The sequence below is a fragment of the Psammomys obesus genome, unplaced genomic scaffold (assembly GCF_907164565.1).
Source record: "Psammomys obesus unplaced genomic scaffold, mPsaObe1.curated_primary_1811, whole genome shotgun sequence".
Classification (NCBI taxonomy): Eukaryota; Metazoa; Chordata; class Mammalia; order Rodentia; family Muridae; genus Psammomys; species Psammomys obesus.
In genome coordinates, this window is record NW_026586662.1 from 5,360,623 (window position 1) to 5,378,578 (window position 17,956).

Genomic DNA, 17,956 nt, shown 5'->3' on the forward strand with positions numbered 1-17,956 from the left:
CTTCCTTCCTTCCTTCCTTCCTTCCTTCCTTCCTTCCTTCCTTCCTTTGTTTTGCTTTTGTTTTTTTTGAGACATGGTTTATCTGTATAGCCCTGGCTGTCCTGGAACTTGCTCTATAAACCAGGATGGCCTCAAACTCACAGAGATCTACCTGCTCTGCCTCCGAAGCGCAGGGATTAAAGGTGTGCACTAGTACCACCCAGCCTGTGGGTTTTCTTTGTTGCCAAAAAGTTCTGGGGGAGCGCACAGGCTTCCTGATGGTTTCCTCAGGCAGAAACTGGCAACAAAGTGTATTTCCCTTTTGCCTTCCTTGGGCAGGACAGATGAAATTCAGAATTCCAGGTCCAAAAGAGCCCTTTAGACCATTTAATTAAGATTTGCTTGGGAGGATAGAGAGATGGCTGAGAGGTTAAGAGCACTGGCTGCTCTTCCAAAGGTTCTGAGTTCAATTCCCAGCAACGACATAGTGGCTCACAACATTTCATGATATCTGGTGTCTTCTTCTGGCAAGAAGGCATACATGCAGTACAGAACACTATATATATAATAAATAAATAAAATTTTAAAGATCTTGGCTTGAGCAGTATGGAAGAAGTTGCAAAATATAGCAGTTTAAACAGTCCTGGGCAGTGGTGTGGGCTGGTATGTATGTGTGTTTCTGTGTGTGTGCGCGCACACTCACAAATGTGTGCACATGTGAAGTTACAAAAGGGGGTCAAGAGCTTTTCCTAATTTACTTATGCTTAGAAGAAACAAAACAAATTGCTTCCCCCATACCAAAGCCTAGATCACTGTGCCAGAGATGGAGAAAGTGGCTATTAAACACTATTGCTGGAGAGTCCTTCCTCAGCAAACCTAAGGCATGTATAAAAGGGGCAATGAGGAAGGAAAGGCAGTCACTCACATCCTGGGAGATGGGAAAGTAGAAACCCAAGAACCTTCAGTGGCCTGTGTTCACATCCATCCAAGGATGGATGTGTTTATGCTGGCATGGTCTAGAGGGGGCCAGGTGCCCCCAGTATTCTCAGGGTACCTGGGCTAGGAAAAAAAATAGCTAAAAGGCCTCCAGCTGACACTGTCTGCTGTGTCACCCTGGCTCCACTGGTTAGAGGTGAGTGCGAGAGGCCCCCAGTGTGGGCTTCTGACCTGTCTGGCCATGCCATTTGTGGGGATGCACATGGAGCCAACTGGGCCCCATTTCTACCTTTGGAGAAGACAAAAAGCAGAAAGCCCAGGAGAGCCACAAAATGGAGCCTGAGGCTCTGGAGTCCTGAGAAGCTGGCAAGATCCCAACATCCTGGTCCCATCCTGAGCCAGCACCTGATGAGGACAAGGTTCCAGTTTCTGACGGTTGTGCCCCATCACCTCTGGGCAAGGTCCCTGAGTCACAGTGCCTGGGGAAGGGGGAAGACGAAGGAAGTGAGCCTAGAAGAGCTTGAGAAAGTGCTCGAAGTGAGAGGCTGCTGTTTGCTCTTTGAAGGCGTCCCTGTCAGGCAGCTTGAGGCAGAAGACACAGACGTAGAATGTTTGGGGTGGAACTTCTTGGTACTGCAGTGATGCAGTGGCTGGTAAGAGGCTTCTAAAAGATGGAAAACCGAGCTAAGCCACCTGTGGTAGTGCATCCACATTAATGCTGCCCACTTGCTCAGAGAAGCTCTTGACAAAAGGGGGGAAGCATTCCCAGCACACAATGCACTCGGTGCCACAGAATGTTGAGGGATGGCACCAACAGAGCCAACACACTCTGGTGCAAATATCCTGGAAAACCCGTCCAGCAGGGCTTTGAAGTTCCAGGACCACATCTCCTATTGGCAGTGGATGCAGGCGAAGTGCTCAGGGAGTCGCATCTTCCCCATGATGGTCACAATCTGACTGCTGATGGGTTTCTCGCAGCCCCACGGACCCTTTGGCAACCATGGAGTCCCCCAGCTTATTCTGGTCAGACCGCAGAGCCCCCAGCATGCTGTTGAGCTGGTTCCCAGCTTTCGAGTTCCCTTTGGGGTGAGCTACTCCAAGTCTTCCGGTGGACCATAAACCCTCCTTTGTCTAAATAATTAGACCTGTCCCATTACTTAAAAAAAAATCTCAATTTTATTTCTTCAGCTCCCAGGCCTTGGCAGTTAACTGACCTGTTCCTGACTTGCCTTTTCCAAGAATATGATGTCTTTGGAGACTCCTTTAACTTGGCATATTACAAGTACAGTTTTAGCCACGTTTGTGCATAATTGTTTTACCCTGAGTAGTGTTCTGTTATATGGATAAAATCATAGTTTGTCTGAAAGATTTGATTCCAGTTTGAGGCTATTATAACTAAAGATGCATTTTCAAAGCGGCTGCCGGTATTTTCCATTTTTGAATGTATTTTTGACTCAGTTTGCCAATTTCTATTTTTAAAAGCTAGTTAGGATTTGGAATAAGATTGTAATAAATCTATGTATAACTCATTTTAGGGAGAACAAGTATCAATAATCTTGGGTCTTCCAAATCACAAACAAGATACACTTATTTAGGTCTTTAATTTCTCTCAGTAATTTTTTTTTATCTTTAGCATATTTTATCAGCTGTATCCCTTGACATTTAAAGTTTGCTTATTACTTCTACAAGATTTTTTCCATAATATTTTCTAAATAGATGGTTGTATTGTTCCTGAATAAAGAGTGTTTTATTTCTTCCTTCTCAATTTGAATATTTTTAGGTTTTCCTGCCTTGCTCCCAAGCTGCAATGATTAGAGTTTCAAATAAAATGCCAAAAAGATGTCATAAGGGTATCTGCCACCTTCGTATGGTACCTGGTCTTAAGAATGAAATATTCAGTATTTCATCATACAGGTATGTTACTAGCAGCTTTTTAAATAGGTGCCCCTTGAGTTAGTCTGATGGGGAAAGGATAGGAGCTCCACAAGGACCAAATATATCTGGGCACAGGGTCTTTTCTGAGACTGACATTCAACCAAGGACCATGTATGGATATAACCTAGAACCTCTGCTCGGATGTAGCCTGTGGTAACTCAGTAACTAATTGGTTTCCCATAGTAAGGGAAACAAGGACTATTTCTAACAGGAACTCAGTGGCTGGCTCTTTGACCTCCCCACTCCCCAAGGGAGGAGCAGTCCTGTTAGGCCACAGAGGAGGGATTTGCAGACCTGATAAAACAGGGTCAGATGAATGGGGAGGAGGTCCCCCCCCATCAGTGGACTTGGAAAGGGGCAGGGTGGAGATGAGGGAGGGAGGGTGGGATTGGGAGGGAATGAGGGAGCGGGATACAGCTGGGATACAGAGTTAATAAAATGTAACTAATAAGAAAAAAATAAATAGGTGCCCCTTATTAATTAATTAATAATTAATTTGACACAGTGAGACAGGGTCTCACTATGTAGCTTGGCTGGCCTGGAACTCACAGAGATCTGCTTGCCTCTGCCTCCCAAGTACTGGGATTAAAGGTGTGTGCCACCATACGTGGCTGGTAGAGAATTTTTTATTAAAGATTGATGATGGATTTTATTAAATGCCTTTTCTGCATCTAGCAAAATGAACTGGTCATTTTTCTTTTTTTGTTTAATATGGTGATACAGGTTGACTGACTTTTCCGAATGTTAAGCCAACCTTTTATGCTTGAGAAAAATCATATTGACTATTATGAATTATCTTGGGTATCTGAGTACTAGTTTCTTTTTTGTTGCTTTAATAAAATTCTGACAAAAGTACCTTTCGGAGGGAAGGGGCTTGTGTTACAATTCCAGGTTATGGTATATCACTGAGGGGGAACCAAAGCAGGCACATGAAGCAGCTATTGCCATCCAGTCAAAGGCAGAGAGGGAATGAATGTGTATGTACGTTCCTCATTTTCATACAGTCCAGAGCCCAAAGACTAGTACCACTTGTAGTGGGCAGAGTTTTCCCAATCAGTTAACATAACCAAGACAATCCTGCACAGACATACTCACAGGCCAACCTGATCTGGACAGTCCCTCACTGAGAATCTTAGGTAACTGTGGATTGTGTCAAGTTGGCAATTAAAACTAATCACTGTAATGGATGTAGATATAACTGAGTTGGATTTGCTAAAACTTTGTTTATAATTTTAGCATATCTGATTGACATTGGTCTATAGTTTTCTTTCCAATATTCACCCTCCCCTCCTCCCAGACAACCAATTCTTTTTATCTTCTGACTCCAAAAAATGAGCTGGGAAGTATTCCACCTCTTCTCATATCTGGAAAGGTCTAAACAGTTGGAATGATGTCTTCCTTAAATTTACTTACATACTTTTTAATTTCCTGTTCAGTTTCTTCAATACACATGTTACTGAAAAACATGGCACTTAAATTCCAAATATCTGCAAGATCTCCTGAGAACTTTTTGTTACTTATTTCTAACAATTATTCCACTATGGCCAGAGAGCATACTGTGCATGATTCAGATGTTCTTATGGTTATTGGTTCTTGTTTTATGGCCTAGAATATAATCTGTCTTGGGAAATGCCCCAGAAGAAAGCATGGGTTGCACTGTTTTGGGAGTGAGTGGCCTATAAATGTCAAAAAGGTCAAACTGGTTGATAGCATCAGTCAAATGTCCTGTTTTCACTGACTTCTTCTGGTGAGGGCTAATCTTGGGAATTGAATAAAACCCACGCAGCTGAACAGGATGAAAGAAGCTTATGCTTTTCGCCTGCTTGTCCTTACTTTCCTGGCAAGTTCATCTCCCTTCTGCTGATGCACTCCTTCACTGGGATGCACTTCCCCCCCAGGGGGAGGGATCAAAGAGCCGGCCACTGAGTTCGTGTCAGTGTGTTCTGTTTCTTAATTCGTCTTTATTATTCTGTTTTCTATCCCTCATTGCTGATTAGTTGTACTGCTGTTTTAGTAGTAAGTTACATGTCTAACTTATCCCAATCTACTCACAAGAGGTCTATTATGCACCTAAGAGTCTAAACAGTATGCTTTTGTCTTTTTCCTTCCAAATCACACATTGTTACTGTTACTACTGTTGTACAGATGGCATGTTACCATTCTGATAATTTAAGTGAGATTTAAAAAACATATCAGAAAAATATCTATTATACAGTTCTCATTTTCCATGGTCTTCATTTCTTTGTGTAGACAGATGCCTTTTTCTTTCTGATATCATTTTCTTCTGCCCAAATGATACTATTTAATATTTTTCAAAAACAGGTCTATGTGTAATGGCTTCTTTCAGCTTAAAAACCCTTTATTTGGCTTTTTTTTTCTGGATTTTTATTGGATATGAAGTTCTAAGTTTACAAAATTTTTTTTTTCTTTATAATGCTTTATTTTTGAGATGGGATCTGGCTATGCAGATCTGGCTGTTCAGGTTGGACTGAAACGTGCAATCTTTGCTGCCCACTTTTTCTTGAGCAAAAAGCTAGAGTCTTTGTAATCATGGATGGCTGGTGTATATGGGAGGGTGCCATATCTATGTTTTGTACACAGGCCTGTTGGTGTACTTGTGGAGGACAGAGTTGACCTGGAACATCTTCCTCTATCTCTCTCCATCTTGTTTTTTGAGACAGGGTCTCATACTGGAACTTGAGCTTCCCAACTGGCTGAATTGGCTGGTCAGAGGGTCCTCAATATTTTCCTGTCTCCTGTTGGGATTATGGGAAGTGTGCCACCATGCCCGTTTTTTGTTTGTTTGTTTGTTTATTTGTTTTGTTTTGTTTGTGGTTTTTTTTCTTCTTTTTTCTGTGGGGCTAGAGATCCAAATGCTAGTCCTTTTGCTCATATAAGGAACACTTTCCCCACCGAGCCATCGCTCCAGCCTCCATGGCTCTTTTTAGTACTGTAAAGGTGTTGATCTGCTGTTTCTTCCTTTGCATTGTTTTCCACAAGAACAAAAAGAAAACAGTAGATTTCTTGTGAACAGAGAGATTAATTCTGGTACTATGTGACGATGCTGCAGGGCATTTAGGAAAAAACAAACAAACAAACAAAAAAAAAAAACAACTAACGCCTCAAAAGAAGCTCTGCGCAAGGAATGGTGTTTTCTCTTAGCTCTGTTCTAGCAGATGCTCAAGAAAGTGAATGTTGCGTACTTGCTGAGATCACTCCAGCTTTTGGAGCCTGATGTCATCTAACAGAAAAAGCCTGTGGCCCTGAGTGGCTTCTCCCCGAATATTCTTTGAAGTGATGATACACTAGACTATTAGGCTAGAATGAGATTCAATTCTAGTAATGTGGTGGTCTTTGGAGTTGTACATATCCTATTTGAGTGGTCTGTATTCAAAATCCAGGGAGTAGCCTGTGAGGTATGTGATTGGGTTTACATTCCTGTTTCATAGCTCCCTCTCTAAGGCATGCCATACAAACTAGGATTTCTAATCAAGTGGGTCATACAGATTCTAGGTACTGGCCACGGACATTCTCCCCATTACCATTTTTAATGTGGATAAAGACTACATGATTTAAAATTTTAAATAATATTTGTCACAGTGACCATGAAATTGTATTGAGAAACAAAAGAATATTTTAAAAGGGTCTCTATCCTGTATAGCTTTTTCATGTAGTTTTATCTAAAGGAAATTTCACTCCTGTAGTGATTTCTGCTCACCTGTCAATAATATTACCGAAAGTCTGTGGTATTTAGGTGCTATCCCCCTGAAATTTTTATTTCAATTTACACCATTTCTATTAAATAGATTTCATTAAATTTATTTTAAAGTATCACCAGATATATAATATCAGAATGATTTCCAGGAAAATCATCTTTTATCATCACCATAAGAATCATTTCTCTGGTAGATTTCAGTTTAAGAATAAGCTAAGTTGCAGTTGCTGCCGCAAAGCCAAGGTGCTTCCAATTACTCAGTACATACCTCAGCTTCCATGTGATAATAAGCATTTTCCATTCTTCTAATATCCCTCATCACAGTTACATTTTCTGCCTGAAACAGAAAGTACCAAAGTTAAGTTGCTGAATTCAATTGTTTCTGCCTACCAGTTAAGAAGTCTGAGTTAGGCATGGGAAGACCCACAGTACGCAAAATGAACTGTCTGCCTTGGTGTTTTAAACTTCTTTACAACTGCCGTAAAATCAATCAGAGCCTACAAATACTTGTTCATGAAAATCAGTTTTCACCTCATTTTACAGTCATTTACTTCATTTGTAGAGGAAGGATGGACTTAATTGACAGAGTACCAATCATGTGTCACTTTGGGTGAGTTATGCAGTATTTTTTTTTTTTTTGAGTCTTTGCTTCCACTTGTATAAAATCAGGTCAATACACACACCATCTGGTTGTTATAATGATTTGAAAACAAGGTATATGTAAAGTACTTGTACAGAGAAGACTATAGACAGTAGATGCCATAACATTATAGAACTCTGCCATGCCTGTCTTGCTACAACATACTTCTCCAACTATGAACCAAACCAAAACAAAAAACCCACAACCAACAAGTATCCTTACATGACCTGACTGCCCTTGAGTTTTCCTACAGATATGAAAGGAAGCTAAACACAAGTTCTGCCATACAGGAAACAAGTAAAGTCCCGAGTGAATGCTTATCATTTGACGCGGACACAGCCATGTCAAGGACCACCATGCCTCAGTCCCCTGGCAGTGGCAAAGCCTTCTTCCAGTCAGAACGCTGACGGTGTATGCAGAAAATGGCCACCTTATTTTCAAACCCCCCCCTCCTCCCACACTTTACACCCTAGAGGTCAGTCCTGAGGTTAACTAACCTGGCCTCCTTGTTCAGCTATTTGCAGCAACTCCACCTCCTTGTTCTAATGCATCTAATAAACACATGGAGCTGGAGTGCTGCAGCTTCTCTACCAGACAGCACACCTTTCCGTGTCTACGGGTATGTCAGTTGATCGTTCCCTTTCTGCCTCAGGTAGGTCAGTCCTTGGAGCCATGTAGAGCATGGCACCTCTTGATGCTTACAACCCTAGGTCAGAATCAGCGTTCATTCTAACATTGTTTCCATCTTCCCTCTGTACCAGTGAGAATCCTGGCTCTTACTCATGCATTAGCTCAATACCAGTATACATGTAAAGCAGTTTTAGAACTGCTAACTAGCATACCCTGGAAACCAGACTTATTCATCAAAGCACGGGGTTTCTGTACCTTCTTACTTACAGTTTCCAGTTAAAAATGATTTTCTAATTACTTAGGACAATGCTTTTCCACACCCTCTTTAGTACAGCTGTGTCCTTCGTTTATAAAAGAATTGGGTCAATTTATCATGGTTTGAATTGTCCTGGGATTAACATCTGACAGCCTGGTTGATAGTTTTCCTCCCCTAGCTTGAAAATGTTAATATTTGCTTTTTGTGACTGACAGCTCCTTGGGTTTTGACAGATGCACAGGGTGCTGTATCGACCACTTCCGCTCAGTGAGGAGCGGTTCTTCCACATAAATGTCCCCTGTGCATCCCTCTACAGTCAACCACTTAGTTGTCTCCATGGGCTTGTCTTTTCTGAATGTTGTCTGAATGGAATAATGACACATTAGCCTTTTTGGTCTGGCTTTTTATTTACTAATATGCAACTAAATGGTTACATTTTGGCTACAGTATAAGTTAAAGACAAGGAATACTGTCAAACACCCTTCAATATACAGATTAACCCAGCAAGCGGGATTGCCCAGCTCCATGTGTCAGTAGTGCTAAGGATGATAAATAAATCTTCCATGCCAGTATAGTTCATGAGGTTTTCTTGATTAAACTCCAGTTTTGTTTCCACATACATATAAAGGCAGACTTTTAAAACAGAATGTTCAATTTTGTTTTAAATTGATAGCTATTTAAATAATATAAAAAGTAGGATAATAGTTTCAATAGCCATAAAAAGCTATATAAGAATAAACTTAAAAAATGAAAACCATACAACTGTACAGAAAAAGATTGAATAAACTGACTACAACACAATACTGTAAAATCAGCAATTAACCTGAAAGATATATGCTTAGTACTGAATACAAAGGGAAGCTTTATTGGTCTGTAGAGGTTGCCACCATCTCGAATGACAGCCCTGTTCCCTGTAGGCAGGAAATCTTTCCAGTAGAACAGTAATGAGGGAAGAACATGGCTTTGAAGGTTTTTACAAAGATGTACTAATTTAAACAGCGTGGATAATATAGGAATATCCCAAGGACCCAATGAACTATTTCTCTAGATCTGGCTCAAAAGATCTTAAGAATGCAAGAAAAAAAGACTTGGAATATTTCAAAACAACAGAGGCAGTTTAGAATCCTCATGTCATAGTTATGTTCCTACTCCTGAGCAGCAACTGTGTGATTCAGGTAAATCCTGAGAGATCTCAGCTATTTTGGATTACCACAGTTGTTTGCCACAGACATGCAGATACTGAGGTATAAGCTAACTTGTCTATTATATTATTCTTGCCACAACAGAAGTTAGGTTGTCAGGCTTTGTTTCTAGATTTATTTCTGTGTATGAGTGTTTTGTTCACATGTATGTCTGTGCACCAAGTGTGCGTTTGGTACCCACAGAATTTAGAGGAGGGCATCAGATCCCTGGAACTAGAGTTACAGAGGACTGTGAGCTGCCTTGTGTGTACTAGGATTCCAACTAAGGTCCTTGGCAAGAGCAACAAGTGCTCTTAACCACTGAGCCATGTCTCCAGCCCACAAGATTTTTTTTTTTTTCTAACGTGGTCACAATAACTAAGTGTGGTTGTCTTTTAGGATGACTTATCATCCTGTGATGTAAGGCTTGGGATGAACGCAGCATTTTGACTCATGCAGGAATATACCAGGAAAGCCAGGGAGCTAATCATATAAAACCTGACTAGCCACAAAACAATCCAACTTCTCAGTTACGTAAACCAGGGATTTTTATTTTTAAGTTGAGATCATTTTGCACAGTTAGGATGGACTAGTGAAGGTTATGAATACAGCTACTTATCTAGTTAAAAGAAGATAAAACCTCTATTATTTTTCCAAAATAAACTCCAAGCATAGAACATTTAATGGATTATTAAGGATTGCTAAAGATTCCAGAATGTGTTATTTAATGGTCATTTTGCTTTAAAACCATGAACTGAATAAATAGTACATTAAAGGTAGAAAACATACAGAAAAGAATAATGAATTTGGCTAAACTGTCAAAGCTTTGAAAGCTTAAAAATATGTAAGTTATATGACAAAAATACAAATTTGTTTTTTAATACATGCTAGCCATAAGTTATTAGTAATCTTAATTTTTAAGGGTCCTAAAATTAATAAATTAATGCAAAAAAGGTAAACAAAAATGGGCAAGTATTTTGAACTAACAGTTTAGACATAAAAAGCTAACTTCTATTGTTAAAAAAGGAAATTATCACTTATTTGGACTTGACGAATTTGAAATATTACAGAAGAAAATAATGCTGGTTTTGCAAGTGGAGAAGGCATAAACTAAGTTCCCTGAGTTCCTACCATTCCCCATCTTAATTTGAGTATGACCAGAAGCTGATTTGGAAACAAGGTTTGAAAAAGTCATTTTGAAGGTAATTCCAAAAAATAAAAATAAATAAAATAAAAAATAAGTGGATGGGGGAAGCAACACAGAAGAGAGCCAATAAAGGTTGTATTGTAAAGCAAACTACCCTTAGAGAGAACTCAAGTTAAACCTGCAGAGAAACTCTGAAAGTGAGGTCAGAAAATATCTCAAATTTTCCACTCAAGTGCAGAAGCTGGGGTCTGCTGTTCACTCTTGTCACTCAATTCAGTTCTTTATTGCCTTTACTAGAAGACTACTTAGGGTGGGACAGGAAAACTTAATTTCCTGGTATTACTACCTGACCTCATTTGCAGGAAGTTTCAGAGCCTGGAAGCTATTACACTCAGACAATTAGTTCACATATGACGGCAGACTAGATTATTAATGTCACCTGCTATATACCTTACCGGCCATCTCAATCATAAAGGGAATAAAGTAGTAATGTACTGTAATAGTTAAGAGCATGGGTCAAAGGTCTTGCTTGGTATCTAAAAAGACAGCATCTCTCAGCGGTGGGCAAGCTATTTACCAATAGTTGCTTTGGTCCTAAGAATCCTCTTCCGTGAAACAGCAACTGAAATATTAAATTTATAGAGTAGGAATATTAAATGAGACAGCAATTGTAGAAAGTCTATTGACAGTAAGAAGCTGTCTTAATCATCAAGAATATAAAAATGCTCTATCGGACACTGCTGTGTTAGAATCTAAAATATCTTCTCAAGCTTGTATTTTGAGCTTGTTTCCAAGCTTGTAGTGTTATTTTGAAGGCTGTGGAGCCTTCAGAACGTGGAGCCTGGCTACAAAAAGTGGGCCACTAGAGGTGAAAAATAGGGCTATGTTTTGCTGTTACCTCTTAGAAGCCTGTTCTTTTTTAATGCAGGACACAAAGGGAGTGGATCTGGGTGGGAGAGGAAGTGGGAGGAATAGAGAGAGGGGAAACTGTATTCAGATTATGTTGCAGGAGAAAATAATATGTTTAATAAGAGGGAAAAAGGAATATAAATAATGATAAAATTAATATATAAATAAAAGAGATAAAATTGCTTTTTAAAGCTTTATATACTTTTGTTTTTCGTACTTTAGAAGCTAGAAACTAATAAGCCGGGTTTAGAGAAAAAGATAAATAAATGTCTCTAAATATTTTGCCCTTTATCACAAAAAGTTATCTCTCCGATCAGTCTGCCTGAGACATGTATACTTAATAAAAGTAAGACAATTTTGAGTAGGCAAATACTGGAGTTTACAACCTGAGTTGGTATATAAAATAGAAAACACAGCATTCACTATAATCTGCAATGTTTGTAGTGACTAAAACCTAATCACTAGTGTGATGGTATAAAATGGTCTCTGAAGTTAGATGATGAGGGTAGAGCCTCATGGATAGAATTAATGTCATTATTAAGAAGAGGCTCCATTGAGGTGCCTTGTCCCTTCTCTTATGTAAGGACACACGGAGAAGGCGCCATCTATGTACCATGAACTGAATTTTCACCAGACCAAATCAACACTGATGGTGCAGTAACCTTTCTAACCTCCAGACCTCTAAACACTCAATTCCCATTGTTCTTTTTTTTATTGTTGTTCTTTTTTATTATTATCATTTATTACAATTTATTTACTTTGTATCCCGAGGGTGGCCCCCTCCCTTGTCTCCTCCTAATCCCACTCTCCCTCCCTCTTCTCCCCCTATGCCCCTCCCCTAGTCCACTGATAGGGGAGGAACTCCTCCCCTTCTATTTGACCCTAGTTTATCAGGTCTCTTCAGGACTGGTTGCATTGTCATCCTCTGTGGCCTGACAAGGCTGCACCCCCCAGGGGGAGGTGATCAGAGAGCCTGCCACTGAGTTCATGCCAGAGAAAGCCCTTTCTCCCCTTATCAGGGAACCCACTTGAATTCTGAGTCTATGGACTACATCTAAGCCAGGGTTTTAGATCCTTTCCCTGCATTATCCTTGGTTGAGGTATCAGTCTCTGCAGGACTCCCAGGGCTCAGGTGATTTTTTTTTTTTTTTTTGGCTCTGTTGGACACCTTTTGGAACTCATGTCCCCTCCGAGTCTTTCTATTTCCCCTTTCTTTCATAAAATTCCATGCACTCTGCAGAAATTGTAGTTTATTTACACAATGGAATACTACTCAGCTATTAAAAACAAGGATATCATGAAATTTGCAGGCAAATGATGGGAACTAGAAAAGATCATCCTGAGTGAGGTAACACAGAGCAGAAAGACACACATGGTATATATTCACTTATAAGTGGATTTTAGACATATAGTATAGGATAAACATACTAAAATCTATACTCCTAAAGAAGCTAAACAACAAGACCCTAGGGAAGATGCTCAATCCCCACTCAGAATGACAAACTTGATAGACATCAGAAGTAGGAGAAGACAGGGAATAGGACAGGAGCCTACCACAGAGGGCCTGTGAAAGACTCTACTGATCGAGGTATTGAAGCAGAGGCTGAGACTCATACCCATTGTTCTTAAGCTACTCGGAGTGTGATATTCCCCTGAAGTAAGACAACATTAGGTTAAGTGCCACTTAAATCTGAACAGTGTTTATGAGCTCTTAATAAATGTTTCTAAATAGCACTAAGTAAACACTATTTAGAACTTTCCCCATTAAAACAATGCTGCAACTGATTGCTGTATCTTCATAAAAATTCATAAACCTAAATAATTGACCTAATAACCTATATACTGCTTCATTCTTTTTCTTTTACTCATTCAAGAGCACTTTTCATTGTTTGCCTGGCGTATATGAGCATTACTCAAATGGCAATCATTTTGAGAGATAAGTACAAGAATTATAATAGACATGACACATTTTATCTGAAGAAAGAAGAGGAGTGTTGCATAACAGGGATTAGTTTTGAGAAAAGAATGACAAGAATGTGATTAAGGTCTGGATCTGAAAAACGAAATAGAAGTTATCTGGACTAAGAGGGGGAGAAAAGCCAGGACATAAGGATGACAGTCAGATTCCATCTTTCAAGCCAGTATTTAGACTGGGAGGGGTCCTTTAAGCAGGGGGTGCATATTTACAACCCAATATTCCAAATTTTAAAACAAGGACTTTGTGAAGGCCATAACTTGCCCCGAGAAGGACAATACATGACTTTTATACTATCTATATCTCATATAGATACTATCTATATCTCATATACATGAGTGCTGTCCTCCATCAACAAAGATAACTTGGGAGATTACCGTACTTCTGTGCCTTGCCTTGAACACCAACTTTGAATGGAATTACTGATTGATTTTGTTTTATATATTAGAAGTTAGGAATGTGGCTTCAGATTATGCTCTAAGTCAATGACATAAAAAACTTATTACATTATTCAAAAAGGACTGCATCAGGTTGCTTAGGAGATTTTTTTCCCTACATTTTGAACCCATTTTACTCACACTGTTTACAATTTACATCTAAACTTTCCGAAAGTGTAAATAACCTGCGTTCTCCTCCCCACCACCCTCACCTGGGTCATTTCTATTATTCTGACTTTAAATGCAAAACAAATCCATTTTCTTTTAAAAATAAAGAGCTGCTTTTCGAAGGTATGTCACTTATAGTAAGTAGAGAAGCAAGGCTGAGCTGCACTTTCACCAAGACAGAGCTACCCCAGAATGTATGGTTCCTACAGTTAGGATTCTGTTTTGTACAACAGTAACACTGAGACAGCTGACTCTGTGACTTCTGTTTTCTTTCTTTCATCATAATTATCTCAAGTGTGGCAAAGATGTTAACAACTCTGATTGTGGTTTCAGGAACAGGATTTCAAATACTGTCCCTTAAAATTCAGGGCTTAATTTCATCTCTCTAATTCTGGAAAATGGGAATATTAAAACAGGCCTAGCAGTTGCTGTGTGGAGTAAGTTAGGCTAGCTCCGTTTTTGCCCCATTCCTTAAAAGGAGGGAGGCTTAAGGTGCCATGTAGTTAGCGATTTGTTTCAGACAAGTCTGGGAAGCAGAAACATTTTAGCTATGATACCTACATACCCTGACTTAACAAAAGGTTAAAACTAAAAAGTTGGAATTTGGGATTAGGTGGTCATCATAAACCAGGCAAGCGTTTACACGTAACTTTTCAAGAAGACATTTCATCACCCTCAGCTGAAAAACAAAACCACTGTGGCAAAGGCCACCGGATAAAAAACCTACCCAAATTCGAGATTTCAAGTCAATAACGGCTTTCCTCTAGACTCCGCAAGAAAGGGCCGGGCATCCCCTGCGCTCCGGAATGGGCAGGCAGAGAGAACCACGGAGGTAACAAAGCATCCCCGCCCGGCCGCCCGTCCCCGAAGGCTCACCGGCAGCCCCTGCTGCTGGAGGCTCTGCATGATGTAGTTGAGGCGGCGGCACACGCTCTTCTTGGCCTCTGCCGCCGCCTCCTTGGTGCTGGCCACCCTCACGATCACTTGGGCCCGGTCGGGGCCGGCCGAGAGGTCGGCCGCGCCGCTCACGTGGACCTCGCGGGCTCCAGGCTGGGCCTGCGGGTTGTGGGGCCGGACGGTCGAGATCTGATTGTTCTCCCGGCCCCGGTCGGCCCAGGGAACCAGCTCCATGAACACCCGCGATGAAGGGGCGGGTTGCAGCGACAGAGCTGGGACCAGGTGCGTTGCCATAGCAACGCCAGATTGACGCCGGAGAGTGACGTCCAGCTTTCGCGCGCCGCTCGTCAGCGCAGTGGAGGCCAGGATGGAAGCGGCGTTGCTGCTGGCTGTCGCGGGGCAGCTGCGGAGTGGAGTCGGGGTGTACCCTGAGAGAAGTAGGCCTGTTACGTCTGTCCACGTTTTCTAATAGTTACCTCACGGCCCGCAGGAGCCTGGGCGGGCTGTCCTGGCCTCGCTGCCCGTGAGCGTGGGCCTTCCACGGGGCCACCGCCCCGCCCCGCCCCGTTCGGCTCACGCACTCTGGTGCCCATCCTCCGCCCCTCCGGAGTGGGCCGTCCCCTCCCCGCGGCCAGCCTGGTCTTCCCCGGGACGGTACGGGGCAGGGTCGGCCTCCCCGTTTGTGAGGCTCCCGTGGTCTTACCCGCAAGTGCTTGTTTTGATTGGTGAGGCTTCTCTCGTGAGGTGGAAGGCACGTTTTGCCAGTGAGGTTTTGGGGGCACACAGTGGGGGTTCCTAGAGACAGTTTTTCCAGGACAGGGTTGAGATCTCTCATGGCTGCTGTGTGTTTACTGGAGGCCCGTTGTGGGTGGAGCGTTGGCGTGCGGAGAACGGGGACATAAAGGAGCATGGCTGTTCGTCACAGCTGCGATCTCTGGAAGGGTCGTGGGGGTAAAATTCTGGTCCTGAGCACGGGCCTTCGGCGTGGGTAATGACAGGCCTGTCACGTACTCTTCTATTATACCTGCCTGTGTCCTCTTTTGAGGACAGTGTGTAACCCTAACTGGCCTGGAACTGAACTCGACCTTGCGGAGAGTTTCTCCGCATTTCTTGACAGCCTTTACAACAGAAAGCTGACTCGCCCTCCTCCAAGGCCCCCCATTACAGTAATCTTCCTTCCAACCCTCAACGGCTCCCTTTCCCTCCCTCTTCCTTTTCTTCCTCTCCTCCCTGTCCCTAACCCTTTTTTTTCCAAGTCCCTGTGCTTTTCCATCTTCTCCCATTCTCTCTTCTTCTCCTCCCTCTCTCCACCTCTGGAGTGAATTCAAAACCACCACGCCTGGGCTATACTCATTTCCGTAATCACCAAGTTGTGGTCTTTGTGAAGACATCTCACCCGATTACTACTAGAACTTTATTAACAGAATGGGGAGGAGAAAACTTTGGGCGGGGAGAATGTTGGAAGTAGTTTCTTACAGGAACTTGAAAAAGTCTACAATCTTCGTGATTTTTTTTCCCTCAAATTTTAAAATTGGAGGAACTCCTGTTTTTTTTTTTTGTTTTGTTTTTTGTTTTTTGTTTTTTTTTTGGTGGACCCCAGGAATTGAACTCAGGTCCTCAGGCTTGGAGTCAAGTTCCTTTATCAGCTGAGCTGTCTCACTGTTTTGGTGAACAAGATCTGCTGTCATTGGGATTTAGGATAGCCTAGCTGGCTGTCCAGCTCCAGACACCTGCCTGCTGGTGGAAAATGTTTTAATATAGTAGGATATATCGTCTCCAAAATGAATTATGGAATGAGTGATGTCATAGGCAGTTAAAACTATAAGTTTTTAGAGTATTTATAGTACTATAAAAATTTCATGGGGCTGGAGAGATGGCTCAGAGGTTAAGAACACTCACTGTTCTTCCAAAGGTCCTGAGTTCAATTCCCAGCAACCACATGGTGGCTCATAACCATCTATAGTAAGATCTGGTGTGCAGGCAGAATGTTGTATAAATAATAAATAAATCTTAAAAAAATTGTTTAAAAAAATAAAATCATTAAAAAAATTTCAAATTGGTGGAAAAATGATTTAGTAATATAATTGGTTAGCTGTATTGAAGAAATTAATCTGTATATTGTCTTGCACTGAAAATAACATTCAAAGGAAAAAAATGATCAAAATATGCACCTAAATGTAATTCTGAGGAACGAAGATTTTTTTTTCTTAAGCATATTTCAAATGCTGAAACAGCCATAAAGGAAAAGTCTGAACACCAAAAATTGGAAGTATATAAACCAAAAACAAACAAGAAGAGGTGAAATAAATATTTGTAAATATGTATAAAGGGGTTAGCGTTTAGATATTTAGAGTGCTGTGCTCCCCTCCTCCCAAAATAGATAAGGAACGTAGAGATAGTGTTCCCAGGTGTGAGCTGCCATTGATTCCTAACACAGCTTCATATGCTCAGAGTTTTAGAAGTTCAAGATCAAGGCATCAGTAGGTTTGACTTCTCCTGAGGTATTTCTGGTGTGTAACAGCTGCCTTTCTAGGGCCTTGCCCCTGCACTGTTCTTGGTGTCTCCTCCTCTTCTTACTAGACCAATCCTATAAGATGGACTAGAAACCAGCTCCTGGGTCTTCAGTTAACTTTAATTACCTCTTTAAAGGCCCTGTCTCCAAATACAGTCACGTTGCACCTAGGACTTCAACAAATGAATGGGAGTGGGGCAGAGCACATGCCACTTCCTACAGACCCAAAGTACAGAAATATCAATGATCTGTAACACAAGAAAGAAAAAAAGAAACCGTTTATTGGCAATTAAAAAAATGAAAATTTAAACATATAGAAAGATCTTTTTACGACTGTTATCTAGTCGAGTGATAAATTCAGAATGCAGAAAAATAGATAAAAGTAATTTTAAAAGAAAGGAAGATAAGTTCTTAGTGACAGACCTATATAACAAAAAAAGAGTAGATATGCCTTGATGATTTATGAGTTTTTCAGAGAATGGATGGGAGTGAATGTATCTATTTGTTCAGCTTCTTCCTACATTAAGGCTCAGCCACGACCAACCATTTTGAACAAGGTAACTGTACCAAGTTGATTGAAACCAGAATATGTATCCAAATTATTTTTCTTGTTCTGAGAGAAGAGACATGGAGTAAGAG

At 41.1% G+C, this 17,956-nt stretch overlaps 1 protein-coding gene across 2 annotated transcripts in view; it reads right to left on the bottom strand.

Moving 5' to 3' along the window:
• The window catches only part of Irak1bp1 (interleukin 1 receptor associated kinase 1 binding protein 1), an 18,484-nt gene extending 2,736 nt beyond the window's left edge, over nucleotides 1-15,748 (bottom strand). The window contains exons 1-3 of one of the 2 annotated variants that reach the window (XM_055602513.1): nucleotides 15,509-15,568; nucleotides 14,785-15,233; nucleotides 6,834-6,902 (exon numbers count right to left, since the gene is read on the bottom strand). In XM_055602513.1, coding sequence (XP_055458488.1) covers nucleotides 6,834-6,902; nucleotides 14,785-15,099 — 384 coding nt within the window. In that variant the 5' untranslated portion in view covers nucleotides 15,100-15,233; nucleotides 15,509-15,568. Of the gene's footprint in view, nucleotides 1-6,833; nucleotides 6,903-14,784; nucleotides 15,234-15,508 lie in introns of both variants that reach the window. The other variant, XM_055602514.1, reaches the window with a different exon arrangement.
• Between the last annotated feature and the right edge of the window lie 2,208 nt (nucleotides 15,749-17,956).